This window comes from Rhineura floridana, chromosome 3 (assembly GCF_030035675.1).
Source record: "Rhineura floridana isolate rRhiFlo1 chromosome 3, rRhiFlo1.hap2, whole genome shotgun sequence".
In the NCBI taxonomy this organism is placed as follows: Eukaryota; Metazoa; Chordata; class Lepidosauria; order Squamata; family Rhineuridae; genus Rhineura; species Rhineura floridana.
The window spans coordinates 75,993,147-76,014,209 of record NC_084482.1 but is presented as its reverse complement, the minus strand read 5'-3'; the positions used below and the strand labels follow the sequence as shown (position 1 = coordinate 76,014,209).

Sequence of the window (21,063 nt, the reverse complement as noted above, 5' to 3'; positions counted from 1 at the left end):
GTTAACAGTGCAATGCTACCCTATTGTAGCCTCAGGAGTTGCCTCTTGTACACATAAAAAGCCCTCAACAATAACTATTTGCCATTATTCAGAACTTAACCGGTGACATCCAGTTCTGGGGTAATGAGTTTTCACAGGCAAAATGGAGATGTACTAGTTTTAGCCACACAATGTGTGTGAGGGTATACCACCAACATATCCTTATATATCCCACAGTGGGTCCTTTTGATACTAATCCACAACCAACTTCAGTGAACAAGAACTATGTATTTCTGACTCTTGGCTCTCTTCCCTTTCTCCAGAGATTTTAAAATTTGTGTTGATCTTCTGGCTTCCTGACGTCATCACACCTCATGCTTCTTGAAACACAGACTTGACATGCCCAGTTTCATCAATTGCTGCCGTTAACAATGCCCTCTCCATCACAGTGGTCCACACTCCCTGGCCAACAGCCATTTTCCCTCCTTCTTGCACTCCCTCCCCAAGTCTCCCCCATCCTTTGCCTTCTGCCAATGCTGTTCTGTCTTCTTAAAAGACTTGGACAACCAACTCAGAGAGATCTGTCCTTTCCATATTCTGATCTTATTCAGAATGGTAGCAAGTGATGATTACAGCTGGGTTGTTCTTTTTTTAAAAAAGTTAATATATTATTGTTGTTATTATTTATTACATTTGTATCCTGCTCTTCCTCCCGAAGAAGCCCAGGGCAGCAAGAATTAACAAGAAACTATCTGCTTCTTGGGAGCATTAGGAGGTTTGTAAAAGAACAATCTGCTTGGTTCTGGCTCTCCGACAGGGACTTTTAAAAGAAATCTAACTTCCTCCCTCTTCCCAAATTGTTCCAGGGATTCAGGAATCCCCATGGCGTTAGCATTCATTCTTCTTTCCCATGATGGTTGAGCTATGATACCTTGTATGTTAGCCACACACCAGCTACACTAGCAGAGCACAACATTAAAGAGGAAAAAGCAACGGACTGGCATTTACTGACCTCTTAATTCAAGGACTGGAATATCGTTTTGTTTTGTTTTTTGGCCAGGGGAGCATGGCAGTGTTGCACCTAGTTAAATCTCGGCATTCTCAATAATTCTCAATAATAAGCTCCACCTCCAATTTCTCCCACATCATTAACTAAGTTATGAAGCCTAGCCTTGCCCAGGACTCTTACTGGTCATATGACAGCTAAGAGGAAGATCTGATTTCCCCATTAAAAACCCCAGTCCTGATCCACACAATTGTTTCCTAATGGAATAGAACTGTAATATCTCAGAGCTGACAGGGGATTCTATATATGTGAGATTGTGGCTACAGTGTAAGATTCAGTCTAGATCAGGGCTGGGGAACTTTTTTCAGCCTGAGGGCCACATTCCCTTCTGGGCAACATTCTGCGGACCACATGGCACTGGTGGATGGGGCCAAAACCAAAAGTGTGCAGAGCAACAAATGTAAATTTTACCTTTCTAAAGTAGGGTCGTTTTCTTACATGCTCCTCTCTATTCCCCATCCAGGCAAGCTAGAGGCATTATCAGAGTTCAAGGACACATTCAAGCTAGGCAAAAACACTTGGGGTGCGAAACAGGGCCAGTGGTGGGGGTGGCCTGGGGAGAGTTCCAAGGGCCAAACAGAGAAGCCTTAAGGGCTGTGTTCAGCCCCCAGGTCTAAGATTCCCCACTCCTGGTCTAGATTTACAGTTTCATTCTTGATACCGACCTACAAACACTTGGCTATGGAGAAGACACAAAAGCAAATTTGATACTACCCAGGAAAAGATTATTTACTACACATGAAACTGAAGCATGAGGGAGAAAAGGGATATACGTATATCAATGAATGAAGCCTACAGATGAGTGAGAGTGGGAAAAAGCTAAAAGGTTCTAATTCTCATGTATAGTTCACACTATACTCATCACTCCTTTGTCCCATATGAAAAAGACATGATGTTCTTCCACCAGCATTTGGCTAATGTCTACATTCATTCACCCAGAGATAACTTTTCAGATTACTGAAAGTTAATGTTTTTCTTTCTTTTTTTCTTGCACCAGTATATTCTGCAGACAGAAGTGTAATACAGCCATTTCTGCTGACTGTTAATATATTTCTTTATAGCTGGCAATGACAATCCCATCTCATCCTGATCTTCTGCAAAGGAGGTTTAGAGCTGTATCAAGCTAGTATAGCACTATTGTGTGGGATAACACTCACATAATAAAGGAGGTCAGTCCACCCTTCCATGGTGATACACTGGAAGACAGTCAACACAGCAAACAGGATGTTATCAAACTGAGTAATCCCATAGTTGGGTCCTTGCCAGTATTCTTCACACTTGGTCCCATTAGGGCAGAGGCGCGATGACGAGTCCGTTCCACATGGAGCTTCCTCCTTGATTTTATCTGTGGAGGGAAGAGAGTATTTCATTCTAGCACAACTGTGGCAGACAGGTAAGCAGGAGCAGATAAGTAACTACAGGAGGCAGGGAAAATGGCATCACAGAACAGTATATATAGGAGACACACATCTAGACAACGACTACTTGCTGAGCCACATACCTTCTTGCATGAGCATTTGATCATGAGAAGGATGGATTGTGGAGCTGGGGGATCAAGACACTACAGTGCTGCACAACTGCCTTCTTATTACAGAGATATACCAGAGCCTTGTCATAGACCCATGAGTATGCTTGAGCTGAGAGAAGAGTCACTTGGCTTTATTGTGAGGCTCAGAACTTTGGGGCCCACCTTCAGGGGTAGTAGTGGACTTTTCTGAGTTCTTGCAGAGTAGTACCTCTATATGATTTGGAGTGGCCCAAATCCTACTGTGGGGTGCAAACCCTCAGTTCCTTATGCCCCTTATATAAATTGGCTGATATTGGCATGGGCATTCACCCTGGACATTCTCTTGCACACTGACAAAGCATTGGCCAGGCACAATTTTTTCCCATCATGTAAAAGACACCCTCCTGGAACCATATATGATTCTGCCACACTCCAGTTTCTTATTTATTTCTACATACACTGCCCTTATTAGCATGAGGGTGCCATGTTTGACAGTGCCTTGCATACAAATGTTGAGGTGGATGCAATTCAGTGTTTATTGTAGAAGACTCTTTCCTGAAGTTGTAGGTATATGATGCGGGGTGGACCAAAGCTTATGGTAGCATGCACACACACACCCCTCCAACTCTTCACTGATTTCCACATACATTGCCTATTATTGGGGAAACATGCTCAACTCTGGGCTGGATCACATGCAGCACTATCTCAGACCATGTTTCCTCACCCAGTTCTCCTGTGTCTGCCTGTTGTGAGCTAAGCCATGGCTTGACTTAGCATGTTTTCCGAATCCAGGCTCCTGGTTTGTGTCCTCCAGACTAACCATGATCTGTAAACCAAGAACAAACCTTGGCTACAGTTCATGGTTTGTCTGGAGCCAGACAAGCCATGAGCCTGTGTTCAGACAATACACTAAGCCAAACAATGGTTTAGCTCACAGCAGAACAGCAGCTGCACAACCAAAAGATGAGCAAAGTGGCAGCAATCCCCTCTCCAGGAGCCCACATGCTGATGTGTTCACACTAAGCCATCGTGTGACTTAGCGTTAGTTGTGAACCAGCTCAGTGTCATGTGTACAAATGATGCTTTGCGAACAATGAACCTTTGGACACAATGGCATGCCATCTTACAGACAACACAATTCTGGAGGTCTGGTTGTATGATTTGGTGTGACTTAAAGCTTATTGGGGGTTCACCCTTAGCTGAAAGAGGGAAATCTTTGGGGAAATCACCCATTTCTAACCTTTATTTAACTATGATTAGAAGGGAAGTAAATCTCTAAGATGGCAACATAAAAAATGCCAAACCCATTTTCTTTGAAGAATCCACACAACACATTCCTGACATAAAAGCAATTTTAACATTCCAAGCAAATGGAACAAAAAATGTTTACATAATTGCTAACACCTTGAAATCAGTCCCAATGCTCCTCCCCATCACCACTCACAGCTCGAGCCAAGTTTCATCCTGCATTGATTGGCATTTGATAGATGTACAAATCACTGAACTGAATGCTGATTCAATACTTGGTCTTGCTCCTCCTCCCATACTGCTTTAGGCACTTCACCTGTCAGGGACCAGGAGCCAGAGATTCCTCTTCATCAGGTGATGGAGGCAAGGACTCTGAACCTTTAGGCAAAGGACATGCAGGACCTGCCCCAGAAACGCTGCTATCAGATGAACCTGTGGGGCCAGTGTCCCCCTAATTTGATAATGTAGCATTGCAATCTCCTGACTCAGAGGACTCTACTGTAGAGGATCCAGGAAGACCTGAGCTTCCTCTACTCCAATGAAGTAAGAGATTACAGGAGAAGGATGGGACCCTTTAAGTCAAGGAACATCTTGAAGTACAGGAGGTACTAAAATTTGGCTGAACCTGCCGCTACTACCATGTAAGGGCTCAGTTTTTGTTCCCTTTTGGAGCAGCTTCAGGGCCTTGCCCTGCATCCAGCCTGAACCCAGCCTCACCTTACACCCTGGATGGACTTTGCCTTGCCTCTTGCACCATAGAGCAGGACACTGCCCACCTTTAAAAAACCCCTCTTTAAATGCATAGCATGAAATGTTCAGTTACTTGAACATTTGTTCAGCATCTTATTTGTAAAACAGAAGAACCACCCCAACAAAACACAACTTTTTTTAACAGGAAAAAAATGTTCCATAAAGGAGGGAAGGGATGACATAATGGGATCAGCCAATCAGCACTCTCTATGGCTGGCTTCTACAGAAACAGATGGAAGTGGTTTTGTCCAAAGTCAGTCTTGTAGGGAAGGCTTATACTTGTGTACAAAATACAGCAAGTGGCATTTCTGAGCAGACTCACCACTTAACTATGTACTTCTCTATCCAGTCTACATTTCTCCTCCTAAACTAGTTTATGCGCACACATGCGTGTGAAAATCTCTGGCCCATGGGTCTAATTCAGCCCACAAGGACACTAGATTTGGGTGAACTACACCTTTCTTGCACCTTGCATCATATGACATCAGGCACAGAAAAGTTCAAACAGCAGCTGCAAAGGATGCATTGGAAGTGTACTCTGAAGTATACTCCCAAATCTTCCTTTGCAGCCATGGCATAGGAAGTGCCTGATGTCATATCACATCAAATAATTGGCAAGTGGGAGGCTATGCCCTCCTGGCAAAGTAGTCCATGGAAGGTTAGCCACTTTTGAAATCAACCCTCTGGCCTAAAGTGGTTCCCCACTGCTGTCCTCAGCCTAAACCAGATCACTCAGTATCCTCACCCTGCTCATTTGATCTTAGTAAAAAAGTCTGCCCTGCCCAATACCTTTTATCCAGTTTCAAAACAACCTCACTACCTTCTGTGTCTGAACTTCGAAATGCATATGATTAAATGATATATAAATGTCTTAAATAAATAAAGGTGAAGAGGAGAAGTGGCCACAGAGAAACACAAGTGCTCTTTACCTACCTGTATGAATGTCCTTGCAGGCGGTGTGCAATTTCCCCATATAAAATTCTAACCCTATGATTGCAAAAATAAGGATTGCAAAAAATAGGAGGAGGCCAATTTGTAGCAGAGGTATCATGGCCTTCATGATGGACTTGAGGACGACTTGTAAACCTGCAGGACAAAGACAAAGGGCAAAGCAAGATAATCAGAAAGCAGATCCATAAGCATGCATACTATACTGAAATTTCAATAGGAGTAGAGAGGGACCAGAGCTCTGCTACTTGCTCTGTGTAAATTTCCCCCTCTTCTCTCTAACCTGTAATTCATACCCTGCCTATAGAGTTCAGGAGTAGCAGAGACAGGAGAGTGAGAGAAAATAAGTTCCCCATTCTCGACACCATATGGACACTACCTAAGTCCATTTCTTCTGCGGTTTCATGGTATTATCAGGATAAAAGGCCACATACACAAGCCTAGAAAGAAGACATCCTAACAAGAAAGAAGACTGAAGCAGCTGATAGTTGTCAAAGACCATTTTGGAACATCACCCAAAAGGGATCAGATCCCGGACTTCCGGGAAGGGTGACTTCGCTTGTGCCTGCTTTTGGGACGGGCTCCCGCCTCAAAAGAAGCTTATTCAGATATAAATCAGTCAGAACATTTTTTTTTTTGACTGATGAAATTTCTCCCGGGCAGGGAGAAACGTAGAGATCAACCTCAAAGCCTGTTTTTGTTGGGAGGACTGGATTTCATTAATTTATGAGATAAGGTCCAGCCAACAATGCCGGACGGACTTCCTAACAAGCTGTATCTGCTTAAGCGATACGTTTATCTTTTCTTGAAAGAGAGAAAGGACTAACAGGCAAGCACCCTTCTTTCTATTATTTTTTTTTACTTGGTTTAAATTGTTGCAGCAAAAGGAGATTTGTCAGATTGATCGGCTTTGGACAACTTCTGGGTGAGATATAGCTCTTCTCTGTTATTCACGAAATTAACAGCTTATCTCTGTTTCTGTCGCAAAAAGCTGTCCTGGAAGTGCATTCTAAAGATAATAAACAGAAGAGGGATTTCTATTCCTGATTTCTATTCCGAGGAATATTATATTGTCTGGGACTATTCTCTTTTTGGTCTATTTTATTTTGACGAATCTGCTTCTTCACGACGCCACTAACTGTTTTGATGCTGGGAACTAAATTTATTTTGCATTCTTGAACATAGAGAGATAAGGCAGGTTGCTCTGTTTATACTGTGATGTCATCAAGCCTGGAATATTAACCCAATTGTTGCTGAAATAAGAAGTGGTTCTTCTTTATTTTTGTTTTGCTTTGTTTTCGTGGTTTTAAAAATGGCAATCAAGAAAGTGGCTGAGAATCTGGAAGTAATTATGTTTCAGAAAATAATGGATGAGATTGAAATAACGAAACAAACCCTGCGACAGGGTAGTAAGGAGCTGAAAATTGAACTGAGCAAAATGACGCAGGAGTTTAAAGAAATAGGGGACCCTGTGAGAGAGGAGAATGAGATCAGAGATGAGAAAAGAAAAAATAAAGGGAAGATACAAGCCCTGGAGATTGGAACAAATGTGGAATTGGAAAAAGATCTGGAGTTTATGGATTTTAGAAATAAAATCTACTGTTTGGAATTTAACGTTATCTCTGAAGAAATTAATGAAGATATTAGAGATAAAGTTATCAATGGCTTGGATAATCTTCTGGACTGGAATGATGTGATGGAGCTTGATATAGAGAAAATCTATGGAATTAACTGCAGTCATGTGACAATGGAAAAACTCTTAAGAGATGAGCCAGTGCATTTTCTAAAAAAGAAGAACACAGATATGAATTTACAACAATGTTTCAGCAACTTATTCAGAATGGATGGCAAGAAAATATTTGGGATAGAGGAAATTCCCATCAGACTCTTATTATATGACTATGGCTACAACAGCAAGATTATTATGGAGTACTGATAATGGAAGATTGGACACTGAAATTACTGGACTTAACAGGACTATTGAAGATGGAAGATGGAACTAATAGGGATAATGGAATAATGGCTATTGAAATTATTGGACCTAACAGATTCTGATGAGATGGATTAATCGAAATGTTTATTTGGACTATGATTATGACAATAAGATTATTATAATTATTAACGAGATGGATTAATTGACATGTTTATTTGGAGAAAAATTGATAGATATATTTCTTAAAGAATTGAAACCTCTCTTTGACTTTTTGTGGAAAGAATAAAGTAATGTTTATGAGATTTGATGATTAATTAAGATAACTACTGGAGGAAAGTGATTTTATAATATGATTTAAGAGACAGGATTGTTATATATTGTAGACCTATAACTGATTTGATATGTGACAAATGGGAAGTCAACATTTTATTTTTTTTTGTTTAATCATTTTTGTTTTGTTTTGTTTTTTGTCTTTGAATGTTTTATGATTTTGTTTTCTATGTTTTATGAAAATTTGAATAAAAATTATTGTAAAAAAAACAAAAGGGATCAGATCCCCCACAAAATTTCAAATTTAGGTGAATCCCTCCAAAATCCATTTTGATTACTATCTTGTGTTGGAATAGCTTCCATGCATGCAGAGTTTTATTCCCTTTATTTCCAAATCTCTACCATGAAACAAACAGGAGACTCCACAAGTTCTAGACCTCACTCTTAGCATACAAGAACTTTAGAAATATATCCAATGAAGCCATACTCATGGCTGAAGCTCTGGTTCCTGCAAGTGAAAACTATATAGGAGAATGAGGGTTTGGCAGTGCACTGCTATGCATGTTTACTCCAAAGTAAATTCCACAGAGATCAATGAGGCTTACTGCCAGAAAAGCCCCCAGGATTGCAGCCTTGGTCTCACAGGGAGAGGACAGATTCCTTGTCTAGGCAATAAAGTCCATGGGAAAGCTGTAGGGAAGGCTATAGTTTCCCAGTGAGTGGTGGCAGGGATGAGTACTGAAGATGTAGAGAAATGCCTGAGTCAGAGGCTATCTCCCTTAGGGAGAGGTAGGGTGGGTGATTCAAATCACAATGCTTCAGGAAGGTTACAGACTAGGTGCAGGGCATGACGAGAGGGCTTAACTCACTTGGAATTCCCGATACTAGCTTTAGTGGTCGGAGCACACGAACCGCCCGCAGAGTCCGCAGGTCAAAGTCCGTGCCGACTGTTGCCAAGATGCTACAAGAGAAAGAAAGAGAAGGTGGTAAGAACTTGGGCTATTTCAACAGAGCAGAGTGAGAAGAAAAGCATCAGAAATCTAGACTGTTTGGAAGGAACCTGGACTCCTCCAAAGCATGTTGAAGTTTTTATTCTTCTGGAAGTAGATTCAACAGATGCATACACAAGATCATGCTCATGATTTGCTGAAAATTAATGATCAGGCATAGCAATCATTCCTTGATTCTGTATCCACAATAACTAATAAGATATTAGATTCACAATTCCAGCAATAAGCAACAATTGCATTTAAAGAAAGGAAAAAAATCCCAACCTTTATATGTGCAATTAATTAAGATTTCCCCATGAATTTATCTATATGTCAGGAAGTTTCTCCGATAAACCTTCTGAAAGTCAGCCTTCCATTAAAGGGGAGTCAATTCACATCAAGAGCATGGTACTGAGGGAAGAGGATTAACCCTTTTCTTCATCACCATTTTCCCAGTGAAAATCATCATCTCCAAACTTCTGTCTGCCCCATTAAAGAAAACACATGTACCTGTTACACGTACCAAGAATATGAAAGAACACAATGTATCATACTGGGTTGGGAAGGAATATCTGTTGACTATTCCCCAAATCTAGGTCCATGATGATGACATCCTCATCTTTACATCCTGCTTAAAACGACTCTTCATATATTTGAAGAATGTCATTACTCTTCTGCTCACCTTCATTTTCTAGTCTAGCTCGCAATCGTCATTCTCCATAATTGACTTCTACCCCAACTTTATTATTTATTTATTTATTTATTAGATTTATATCCCACCCTTCCTCCCAATAGGAGGCCAGGGCAGCAAACAAAAGCACTAAATACACTCTAAAACATCATAAAAACAGACTTTAAAGTATATTACAACAAAACATTCTTAAAAGCATATTAAAACAAAACATCCTTAAAAATAATATTTTTTTTAAAAAACTTTAAAAACATCATTTAAAAAGAAAATGTTTTAAAATCATATTAAAAAGCAATTCCAACACAGATGCAGACTGGGATAAGGTCTCAACTTAAAAGGCTTGTTGAATGAGGAAGGTCTTCAGTAGGAGCCGAAAAGATAACACAGATGGCACCCATTGAATATTTAAGGGGAGAGAATTCCAAAGGGTAGGTGCCACTACACTAAAGGTCCACTTCCTATGTTGTGCAGAACGGACCTCCTGATAAGATGGTATCTGCAGGAGGCCCTCACCTGCGGAGTGCAGAGTTCAACTAGGTATATAAGGGGTAAGACAGTCTTTCAGGTATCCTGGTCCCAAGCTGTATAGAGCTTTGTACACCAAAACCAGCACCTTGAACTTAACCTGGTAGCTAATAGGCAGCCAGTGCAATTCTTTCACCAGCAGGGTAACATGTTGGCGATGCCCTGCCCCAGTGAGCAGCCTCACCAGTTGCAGCTTCCGGACGAACCTCAAGGGCAGCCCCACACAGAGCACATTAATCCAGCATAGAGGTTACCAGTGCTTGGACAACAGTGGTCAGGCTATCCCAGTCCAGAAATGGCCACAGCTGTCTTACCAACGGAAGCTCGTAAAAGGCACTCCTAGCCACTGAGGTCACCTGGCGTCTAGTGACAAACATGGATGCAGGAGCACCCCCAGACTAAGAACCTGCTATTTCAGAGAGAATACAATCTCATCCAAGGCAGGCAACCAATTATCTGAACTCAGGAACCACCAACCCACAGCACCTCCGTCTTGCTATGATTCAGACTCAGTTTATTTGCCCTCTTCTAGCCCATCACCAAGTCTAGGCAGCAGTCCAGGGCTTGCACAGCCTCTCCCGTTCAGATGTTACAGAGAAATAGAGCTGGATATCGTCAGCGTACTTCTGACACCTTGCCCCAAATCTCCTGATGACCGCTCCCAAGGATTTCATATAGATTTTATCAGCACAGGGGATAAGATGGTACCCTGCAGCACCTCACAGCACAACTGCAAGAGGGGCGAAAGACAATCACCCAATGCTATTCTCTGAAAACAACCGTGGAGATAGGATCGGACCAGTGTAAAACAGTGCCTCCGATACCCATCTCACCAAGTTGGCCCAGAAGGATACCATGGTCAATGGTATCAAAAGCTGCCAAGAGATCAAGTAAAAATAACAGGGTTGCACTCCCCCTATCCTTCTCCCGATAAAGGTATCCATCAGGGCAGCCAAGGCTAATTCAGTCCCATACCAGGCCTGAACCCAGATTGAAATGGGTCAAGATAATCTGTTTCATCCAAGAGTACTTGCAATTGTTGCGCCACAACCCTCTCAATCACCTTCCCTAAAAAGGGGGTATTTGCAACCGGGCGGTAGTTGTCACAAACTAGTGGGTCCTGGGTGGGCCTTAGCGGTCAGATCACCACCTCTTTCAGGGCAGTTGGAACCACTCCCACCCGCAACAATGCATTGACTGCACCCTAGATCCACTCGGTCAACCCCTCTCGGCAAACTAATAAGCCAAGAAGGGCAAAGGTCAAGAGGACACAGTGGGCTTCCAAAGGGTCTAAAACTCCATTTCCTGGAGTTGATGTCAACAGACCCTTGACAATAAGAAAAAGCTCCACGATGGCTACTTGAGGCTGTGATGGCGGCACAGAAGTGCGCCTTTTTCACTGCCCTCACCGCTACACAGTAGGCACAGTTATGTTTTACTCGTGCCTGATCAGCCTCATAGCATGACTTTCACCACTTGTACTCTAGCCATCGTCCAGCCTGGACAACATTCTCACAGGCGTACCAAGGTGCAAACTGAGCTCCACAGTGCCGGAGATGGTGCTCAGGGGCAAACGTGTTAACAGCCCAACACGCCTCACTGTTCCACAGCATGAGAAGGGCTTCAACAGGGTCAGCTGCTCTATCTACTGGGACTCCCCCAGGGTATTCAGGAATCTGCTGGATTCCATTAGTCTCCGGGGGTGGACCATCTTAATCTGTCCACCACCCCTGCAGGAGCTGTAAGTCTAAACTTCACCAGGAAGTGGTCTGACCATGACAATGGGGTGACATCCACCACCCCCATCTCCAAACGACCCCTTCCTCCATCTAGAGCAAAAATGAAGTTGAGGTTGTGCTCTGCACTATGGGTCAGGCAGCCAGCTCCAAGACAAATTGGTTTCCTGATAATAGAGATGGAACTTTTGTAGACCACAGCAACTCCTCCCTCCCATCCCTGCAGCCTGTGTTGGTGTTGCACCGAGTATCCAGGTGGGCAAAGCTGGGTCAGATCAACTCCTCCCAGCTCACCCACCCAGTAATGCACACTGAATCGGCACCTTCATCCATGATCAAATCATGGATGAGTGTGGTCTTATTGTGTACCAATCTGGCATTAAACAACAGCACACACAGGCCAGTGGGCACAGCAGATGAGCAACGAGGAACCCATCCATGAGATAAGTGGGAGTGATGAACAAGGTGTAGATAGCCTTGCCTTTGTCTTCTATGGTAGTTCATCATTTTCCCATGGCTCTACCTCCCTCTAGGTGGAGGAGCTTGCGTGGAGCTCCTGCCGCTTAACTCATTTAACATCTTTTAATAGCTTTTTAACATCTTTTAACATCTTTTAAATTTTGTTACCACCTTATGGTTCAGGGGAGTGTGTGGGAGAACCGCCGAGATCGCATCACACCAGTGTTATTCGATCTACACTGGCTTCCAGTTGTTTTCCGGGCCCAATTCAAGGTGTTGGTATTAACCTTTAAATCCCTATACGGTCTCGGCCCAGTTTATCTAAAGGAGCGCCTTCAACGCCACCAATTATGCCGCCCGACAAGATCAGCCACACAGGGCCTTCTCTCAATCCCGCCGACAAAAACAGCTAGATTGGCGGGAACTAGAGAGAGGGCTTTCTCAGTGGCGGCCCCCACCCTTTGGAACTCCCTCCCACAAGATCTACGGCACGCCTCTTCCCTAAATGTATTCCGTAAAGCCTTAAAGACCTGGCTCTTTCAACAGGCCTTTGGGATTTCCGGGGAGGGTTAACTTTTATGATTGAAATGCCTCCTACCCTGCACTAGTATTGTTATCGCCCCTGTATCGCTGTACTGTTCATATATTGTATTATTGTATTTTACTGTATGGTGTTTTAACTGTTTACATGTACGTCGCCTAGAGTGGCCATCGGCCAGATAGGTGACACATAAATTAAATTTTATTATTATTATTATTTCCCATGATAACTGAAATTGGGTGGCATCACCCATGTTCCTCCTTCAGCTAACCTAATCCACCACTCCTTCCCAATAGCTGAGAATGATCTGAGGAACTGTCCCTGTGATTCGTTTATTACTACAAAATAAGATGTTGACTATTATCATAATCTCTTCATTTTATTGCAATATATTAAGGATTATCACAACACTGACAAGAGGTAAGCACACTACACACTGCATAAAAATGCAGCAATTCTCTTAGCAGCACCCTTTCAATGATTTTTGGTTAAGCAATCTCCCCCCTTTTGCACCTTTTTAAACTAAAAGTGGTTACATTTTAGGGGATAGTAATTGTGTTGTAATGAGATCTCTGGGATCTGGAATTAGAAGTTATTCTTGCTGTGTTCCTATCTTTTTCTTATGGTAATTAAAAGCTGACTCAAATGGGCTCAATGAGCAACTCTGATTAGGAACCACTTATCTACTCTGGCCATGTGAATCAGCAGCAGGGGGGATAGCAAGGTATATGTCACAGTCTCAGGCAAACCAAAGATAACGACTCGCTAACTGTAGGCTGACATAATTCAGTTCACGAAATATATGGCCTTGTATTAGAAGGTAGCATTTTTTCTGAAGTTCACATGTGGTTCTGATATCCTGGGCTGGGTTGGGCTGGGCATGCTGCTAGGTGCTAAACTGAGGCAGTTCACACACTGTGCAGAAGCAGAAAACTGTTCAAGACATGTGTTGGGCTTTTTTCCACAATTCTGCTGTAATATACTATGTGAAACTTGTTGATTTAATCCCACAGGCCTAATCTGATCCACCAAACCCCTTCAATTAGCCCATAAAAAACTCTTCCCCCTTTCCAGTCATATGAGATTGTCTGATGTCATCTGTAAATCATTTTGATCAGCTGCACCACTTTCTACAGCTTTCTTAGGATTAGACTTAACTTTTTATGTACATTTTACACTTTTATGTCCAGTTCGCCACAAAACTAAGGAGGAACTGAATGTAAACTACATAAAATGTGCATAAAATATAAGTTGCCCCCCTGGGCCAGGTTCCAGTCTGGCCCATGGACTACAAGTGCTCCCCCCCCCCGATATAACCCATGGCGAAATTAATGAGCTCCACCTGTCATTTGGGGCTCACAGATCTGAAATGAAAAAGCCATATATGTAAAAGTTGGTCCACACATTACAGTAGAACATCCTCATCTTCGTTCTATGAAGTAGTATGCTTCAATACCTGCTCTGTCTCCACCCTATACATTGCTGCACTGGCTGTCTTATTATTGATAAACATTTATTTTATAAAAAAAATCTACATTCCAGTTAATGATCATTATGTCACCTATCAACACTCTATCATTATGGTGGCAATGATTTTTAAAAAATTATAAATCATACTGATATTCTGAGTTTCTGTAATTATACAATGAACTCATATTGAACATAATTGCTCTGTAATTAAATAACACTACTACAGTTCTTTCCTTTCACAACTAAGTGCGATTTTCAATCTTGTATCACTTCCAGAACTGCTTTCCCAATATTCTTATATCGACTTTTAAGGTTCCAATATGAAATAAATAAATATCAATATTTAAGAGTGTCTTTTTCATTATTACAGTACCATTCCAAAGTTTATTATAAGATGTTTTGTGCCTTAATATTCTATGCCAGACACCTTTTGTCCATTCCACTATAGATGGCATCTGATGTCTCTTCCAAAATTTAGCTATCAGTATCTGGGCTGATGCCAACATATTCCCTACTATGTTCCTATAATTGTTTTGTAATACTTCATGCACTTTTCCTAATAATATAACTGTGGGATTCATAATGAATTTGTATCCTAGATCTTAATTGATTTTCTTTATAATCTCATTCTAAAATGTATCAATTTTTTACAAAATCACCAAATGTGCCAAAATTTCACTGTGGGGAACATGTACATTTTTAGCAGCTTGGTCTCTGAAAAACAGTGCTATTCAAACAGGCCTTTGCAATGTGAATTTCATTCTCCCAATCAGCATTTTATTATTATTTTTTGTTATTTTTGTACTTTTGTATGATGTACACTGCTTTACTGTATTTTTTACGAAAGTATGGTTTATAAATATTTAAATAAAAAATAAATAGGAGATTTTATTTTAAAAAAATCCTTGCTATAGTATCCATATCACATTTTGGGCCATCTTGGCACATATTAGTCCAGTCTTGGTTGGTAATTATTATACAGTATTAAACATGTTTCTCATTTGCTTTTAATACCTGATACTACCTCTTGAATGTGTGCCTGTTTTCTAGTGACACTTTTTAAAGACGCCCATAGGTGCCATCCTCTAAATAGCAGACCTTGCAGATGCAGATGAGAAAAGGACATTGCTACCCTGTCAGACTAACTAGTAAGTTCTCTAAATTTCAGTTTTTCTAAGACTGTGTTAATATACATTCCTCTCACACATATCTGCCTCTGCTGATACACAAAAAAAGTACTTCTTCACACAGGGAATAATGAATTTATGAAATTCACTGCCAAATTATGTGATAGGAGATTAGACAAATTCATGAAAGATGCATCAATGATTGATCATGATGATTGTATGGAATCTCGATGTTCAGAGACTGTATTCTTCTGAGTACCAGTTGCTGGGGACATAACAGCTGCTGACTTGACTCCAGGTACTGCTTGTGGTCTTTCCAAAAGTCACTGTGGGAAACAGGAGGACTAGGTAGACCTTTGCTCTGATGCAGTAGGGTTCCTATTATATACCTAGGTTACAGACATTTGGGGGTCACAAATCACTCGTTACCCATTCTGGATCCTCCTCATTGCCTTTTCTTCCTTTGACAATGTTTAACCGCACAGAGCCAGACTCTTCAGCATTTAGGCCAGGCTCTTCAGCATTTAGGCCAGGCAATAAGGCCAGGCTCTTCAGCATTTGCATGGATAGAGCTGCCATGCCAGGTCTACACCTGAAGACAGCTGCTCCAGTCCAAAGGACTGGATTGAGTCCTTTCAAAAAGTTCAAAGCATTCTAGCTATTTGGTGAGGAATGGATGTGTGTGTGTACCTCTCTATGAGCAGCTCTTAATAGCTCCAGCTGTTGGATGGGAGAAGAGAACTACACACACAGCACCAGTTTGTGCATGAGGTTCTCCATCCAGTTACGGAGGATCTGTGTGCAGAAACATGCTCCCATTGGCCATGCTGGTTGGGGCTGATGGGAGTTGGGGGTTCAACAACACCTGCAGGGCCACCAGTTTGTCACCCCCTGGTTTAGATCTCTCTAGCCTCATGTGATGCATACTGTAGGCACACAAGGGTGATAGCTGCACACAAATGAAGTGCTTTGCACAAATAATCAGGCCTGAGAAAAAATTAAGTAAAAGCAGATAGCTGACACTTGTCTTCTCAGAACCCCTACAAATACTCTGCTTGAGGACTCCACACACAAACTGCCAACAGGAACTTCTACTCCACTTTTCCAACTGGAGGTGCAAGGCAGGCACACCCCGCAGAGGTAAGCAAAGAAGTGTGTCTGGTTTGGGGGTGGGGAGATACCATGCCTTAAACCTAAGCATGCATGTGTAAGCATCTCCTATCTCTCCTCCTCCCTGCCCTGGATATTTCAACTGTGCTTTGGGAAAACTGAATTGATTAAATAATCCTTCTACCATCAGTAACTAGTAGCAGTGCCTTCCACACAGGAAAAAAAGAAAAAGGAAGCAATATGCAGAAAGGGGGTGGGTGGGCTGGTGGTTAACCCTCCCCCCCCACAGGTAAGCTCAGTAGTGTAGTGGCAAATTTAGAAGTGCAGGGTCCCTTCATGATATTCACACCACACCCCCTCACAGACACATCCCCTTCTAAGATTATGCAACCTTCTAAAATTATTTTATTGCCAGGTTCAGGGCCTGAGACTGATCCTGTATCTTTAGGAGAAGAGAAAGTCAGCCAAGTGCAGGTGTTCTTGCAACACTGTAATGGGAAAAAAAACAAGGTGGAATTTTCCTTTCCCCCTGCACAACTTTTAAAGATACAGAAGACCTTTTGGAGGCCGGGCCTGTAAGGCTGCAATCCAAGGCACATTACTTAGGAGTAAGTCCTCATTGAACAAAAGCCCCCCCCCTCACTCCCTCTCACACACACTACTAACTCCCCCTTCAAAAATTCATTCCTCAGGAAAAGGAAAGGGAGCACTCACTGGCAGACAACAGCATCTTCAGCTGGCAATGACAGCATATTCAGCATTCAGGGAGCCATCCAGTGTTCCATACTTCCCTTCACAACTTTTTTTAAACGCAAGCCCCAGTGTTTTCCCCAATGCTTGCTGCTTCCTGGCAGCCTGAGCTTGCAGTCATCATAAGAAAGTAAGTACCTGGGCTTTGCTGTCCATCCTCCTCTCTCTTTAAACTTCTATCTCTCAGGTCCTCCTGACTCTCTCTTCCTCATAACAACAAATGGTGAGAGCCAATCAGTGTGCAAGGGGGATCCATGCTGACTGCTCATTGGTTCTAGTGACTGCTCACCTCCAGTTGTGAATACACACCTCGGTAAGCTCTCTGTTGGTTAACGCCTGTCACTCCACTCCAACCACTGCTACTACTGGCCACACGCTCGTGATCACTTCTGCCTTATCAGATACTGTCTGTATGCAGAGTTCAATGGCAGCTCCATCAGAGGAGAAGTAAACATTATCTCAGTGGTAACACTCTCACCTCCAACAGGCTGGGCAAAGAGGCTGAGGCAAGGGAGAACAGGAACTGTCACTGAGCAAAATAATAATGTAGTGCTACTATTTATGGAGCATTTAATGATACACCTGCTTGGAGAGGAGACAGTTGCTGTTTTTGGGATTCACTACTGATGAGAAGCAGAAATGGCTCACATGCCCATCCACCTTGCTGCTCTAGAACTTCTGTGGCTCAGATACAAAGCAGGGAGGAAAGAACTAAGTGCAGGGCTACAGTCAATATGGAAAAATTACAAATTTGAGCAAAATCCGACTCTGTTAGCATGTACCTTATACCAGAACATTCACTCATGGTAAAAGCAGCTTCTGGATGGCAGAGGAAACTGTTAAGTGTGTGCCATGAGCATGCAGTATGGAGACTGCAGCCATTATGAAACTATTCCTCACTGTGGCTTACCACTTCTGTGCCTCAGAGCACACCATTTGAATTGGGGTATTGCAGGCCTAGTTTTGGAGGTGTTATAGGGATGCAAAACCTATGTGGTTGTCCTGCTGTTAAGCTCTTGGTACCTGATTTCATACAACAGACTCATTTGCCCTACATATTAATATATAGGCCTGGATCTGGGTTTAGTGTTCCACCTTGGCCAGACATGTTAAAAATCAGACTAGATGGAGAGTAAGCAGAGTCAGCATCGGGCTACTTCTGCATGATTTGCCAGGAGACTATAAAAACAGAAGAAAATGAGTGGTGGTGGGGAAGACATAAGAAATTGTACATCCCAGTACCATTTTGAGGAGGGTTGCATAATTTGTCCTGCTAATCATGTATAGTTTAACTGAACTGATATACAGTTTACACTAAACCCTGGGCTCCTACTGGGAGGAAGGGCGGGATATAAATCAAATAAGTAAATAAAATAAACCCATTCAACTGAAGATAGTGTGGTGCCAAAGGGGCACATACCCTATTGAAGCCAGCAATAAGCATGTACAGATTTTATTCACAAACCACCAGCTGGGTCTCATCAGTCTTGCATTTTTCTATTTTTAATTACACAATTATCAAGGCCACCGATATATATGCCTTTAAAATATGATCATCAGCTGAATATTTATAGCAGGGTTGGTGTTAAACAGCCTGCCCTGAAAAAGCTTTGGGTGAAGTTATTGTCACCTTCCCTTCAATAAGGGAGAAAAAGGTGGTAAGAATGGCTCCTGCAGTACAAATCCACAGATATCCCAAGTAATAAGTGACACTATTTTATATAGCATATCATCCAAAGAGATTATATACAAAAGATCACATAATCACACTGGACTCAAGGGTGGGGCACGTGAGTTTTTAAAAATCCTTTTTCCATTGACAGATATATATATATAATTGATAATAAGAAAACAACAGAAAGCAGTTCTATATCAGTGCCAAAATACTGCCACTATTAGGATAGGCAGATATGATTTTCTGGTTCAACAGCTTGGGACAAGAGTTTTCAGCTCAAGTCTGATTCTAAGCACACTGGTAAGCAAGTCCCACTCAAATCAGCTCCAACGGGAACTTTCCATCTGATGCAAATAGGAGAGAGTATATTCAGGACCATGCCAGAGGGGAAAGGTTAATCTCCTTTCCACAAATGCACACTGCTCCTCATGGTCCTGATTTTCACATGTAGGTTTGATCCATATTTGCAAATGAAAGAAAAGAGTCCCTGTCGATCATGCTCCCTATATAACTACAGCATTTCTCAATCAGGCCCACTGCCATGCTCTAGGTACTCACTTGTCTCTACTTGTGAAGAGTGCATCATCTGATTCATGCTTCATAAGCTCTCAGTTTTGCCTGCCACTGCAAACTACTTTATGGGCAAAATGACTCAGGCAACAGCCTAGGATTGCCATTTTTTTTCCAGACAGAGTGGCTGTGCCTTGAAAAATTGCATGACAAGTAAAATACAGGAGGTGAAGTTTTTCCCCTCAGCATGCAGATGGAGTAACGGGAAAAGGTTCACTCCATCAGTTTCAATTTGCTAACCCATTCTGTAGTTTAAATTGCCCCCCAGTTCACCGCTTTATAGAAGTTGACATAATTCCTACATTTTTACAAACTTTACCCCAAACTTTGCTGGTTGAAATCTGCTTTTAGAAATTTGGAGTAAATAGCAGAAATACTGTTTCTGAAATACAAAGTAGTTTATACACTTCCGTCCCACTAAGGGGCATAATTGGGTTGCAAGTACCTCCCAGAAAAGTTAGCAGTTGCAGTGCCCCTGAAGGAACCATATGTAACTGAATGCATTACAGAAAACTCTGGCATGGCAAAGCAATCCAACAGCATACAACAGGAAGACATAACAGAAAATGATTATTTTTTTAAAAAAAATGGGAGGATAATTAACCTAAAAATAAACATTTTATTTAATGTTATTAAAATCCTTATATCCCATCCTTTTATTCTTAAATGGGAGTCTCAGAATGACTTATACCACTGAACCCCACCCCAAACAAAATGAATGAACCGATAGTTAAAACCTCAAGGACCATCTCGTCCCATATAAAGCAACCCAGACCCTGCAGTCCTCATTGGAGGCCCTTCTTTGTGTGCCACACCCAAGGGAGATGTAGAGGGTGGCCACATGAGAATCCTTGGTAGTCTTTAGGCACCAGGCTAAGACCTTTCTATTCACCCCAGGACTTCAGTTAATGTTGCCTCCTACATTGGTACTCAGCTTTTAGTGGGGTGAGTAGAACCTGATCCTTATTAACATATTACTGGATGAGCATTTTATGGATTTTGTATTCTCATTGTTTTAATTTTTTATGGTTTTAAATTGTTTTTATGTATTGTATTTTATTGTCAACTCCCCTTGATACTTTTTTATTATGTAAAGCAACTTATAAATGAAATAAATTAATAATAATATTTCTAAAGTGAGGCTGTTAACATTTATATTCTGCATATCTGAATATCTCCCCCTCACTGGATCGTCACCTTGTAGTGGTGAGTGGGCTTGCGTGTTCCAATGAACCCTGTGAGCAATGCCGTCGGGAGTAATGTACTCCCAGCAGGGTCACCCATGGAGGTAAGGTCAAGGGAGAGGAACCAGACAAAGAACGATCCAAGAAAGTCCTCAATGGCAGAACAGACGGAGGATAACAATGTGTACATTACAACGGCTGTGAAGGCGGATGTAGGCTGCAGCAGATAAAAGACTTCCAATCGTCGTGGGATCCATGCCATTGTATCAAAGCCTTTTTCTGTCAAGATTGTGTGTTGATCATCGTGTGCCGATCTCCCCACATAAAACAAATTCATGCACAGGCATCTTCCAAACAGATCCATCTGGAAACCTATGTCCTCACTGTGGGAGGCTGTGTGGATCCAGAATTGGCCTCCACAGTCACTGTTAAAGACCTTATCTTGGAAGACAATCTTACTCGGCTGCGAATGATCGCCAATGAATGAATGAATGAATGGAATCTGCATATCTCATATACAGAATGCTTTGTGATG

At 42.0% G+C, this 21,063-nt stretch overlaps 1 protein-coding gene across 15 annotated transcripts in view; it reads right to left on the bottom strand.

Annotated features, from left to right (window-relative positions):
• CACNA1A (calcium voltage-gated channel subunit alpha1 A) overlaps window positions 1-21,063 on the bottom strand; it is a 360,598-nt gene that overhangs the window by 179,924 nt on the left and 159,611 nt on the right. For all 15 annotated transcript variants that reach the window (XR_009761364.1, XM_061616674.1, XM_061616687.1 and 12 more), the window contains 3 exons: window positions 8,571-8,662; window positions 5,484-5,636; window positions 2,203-2,390 (listed from right to left, as the gene is read on the bottom strand). Coding sequence is in view for 14 of the 15 variants with exons in the window: in XM_061616674.1 (XP_061472658.1) it covers window positions 2,203-2,390; window positions 5,484-5,636; window positions 8,571-8,662 (433 nt within the window). In the remaining variant the exon portion in view is untranslated. The remainder of the gene's footprint in view (window positions 1-2,202; window positions 2,391-5,483; window positions 5,637-8,570; window positions 8,663-21,063) is intronic.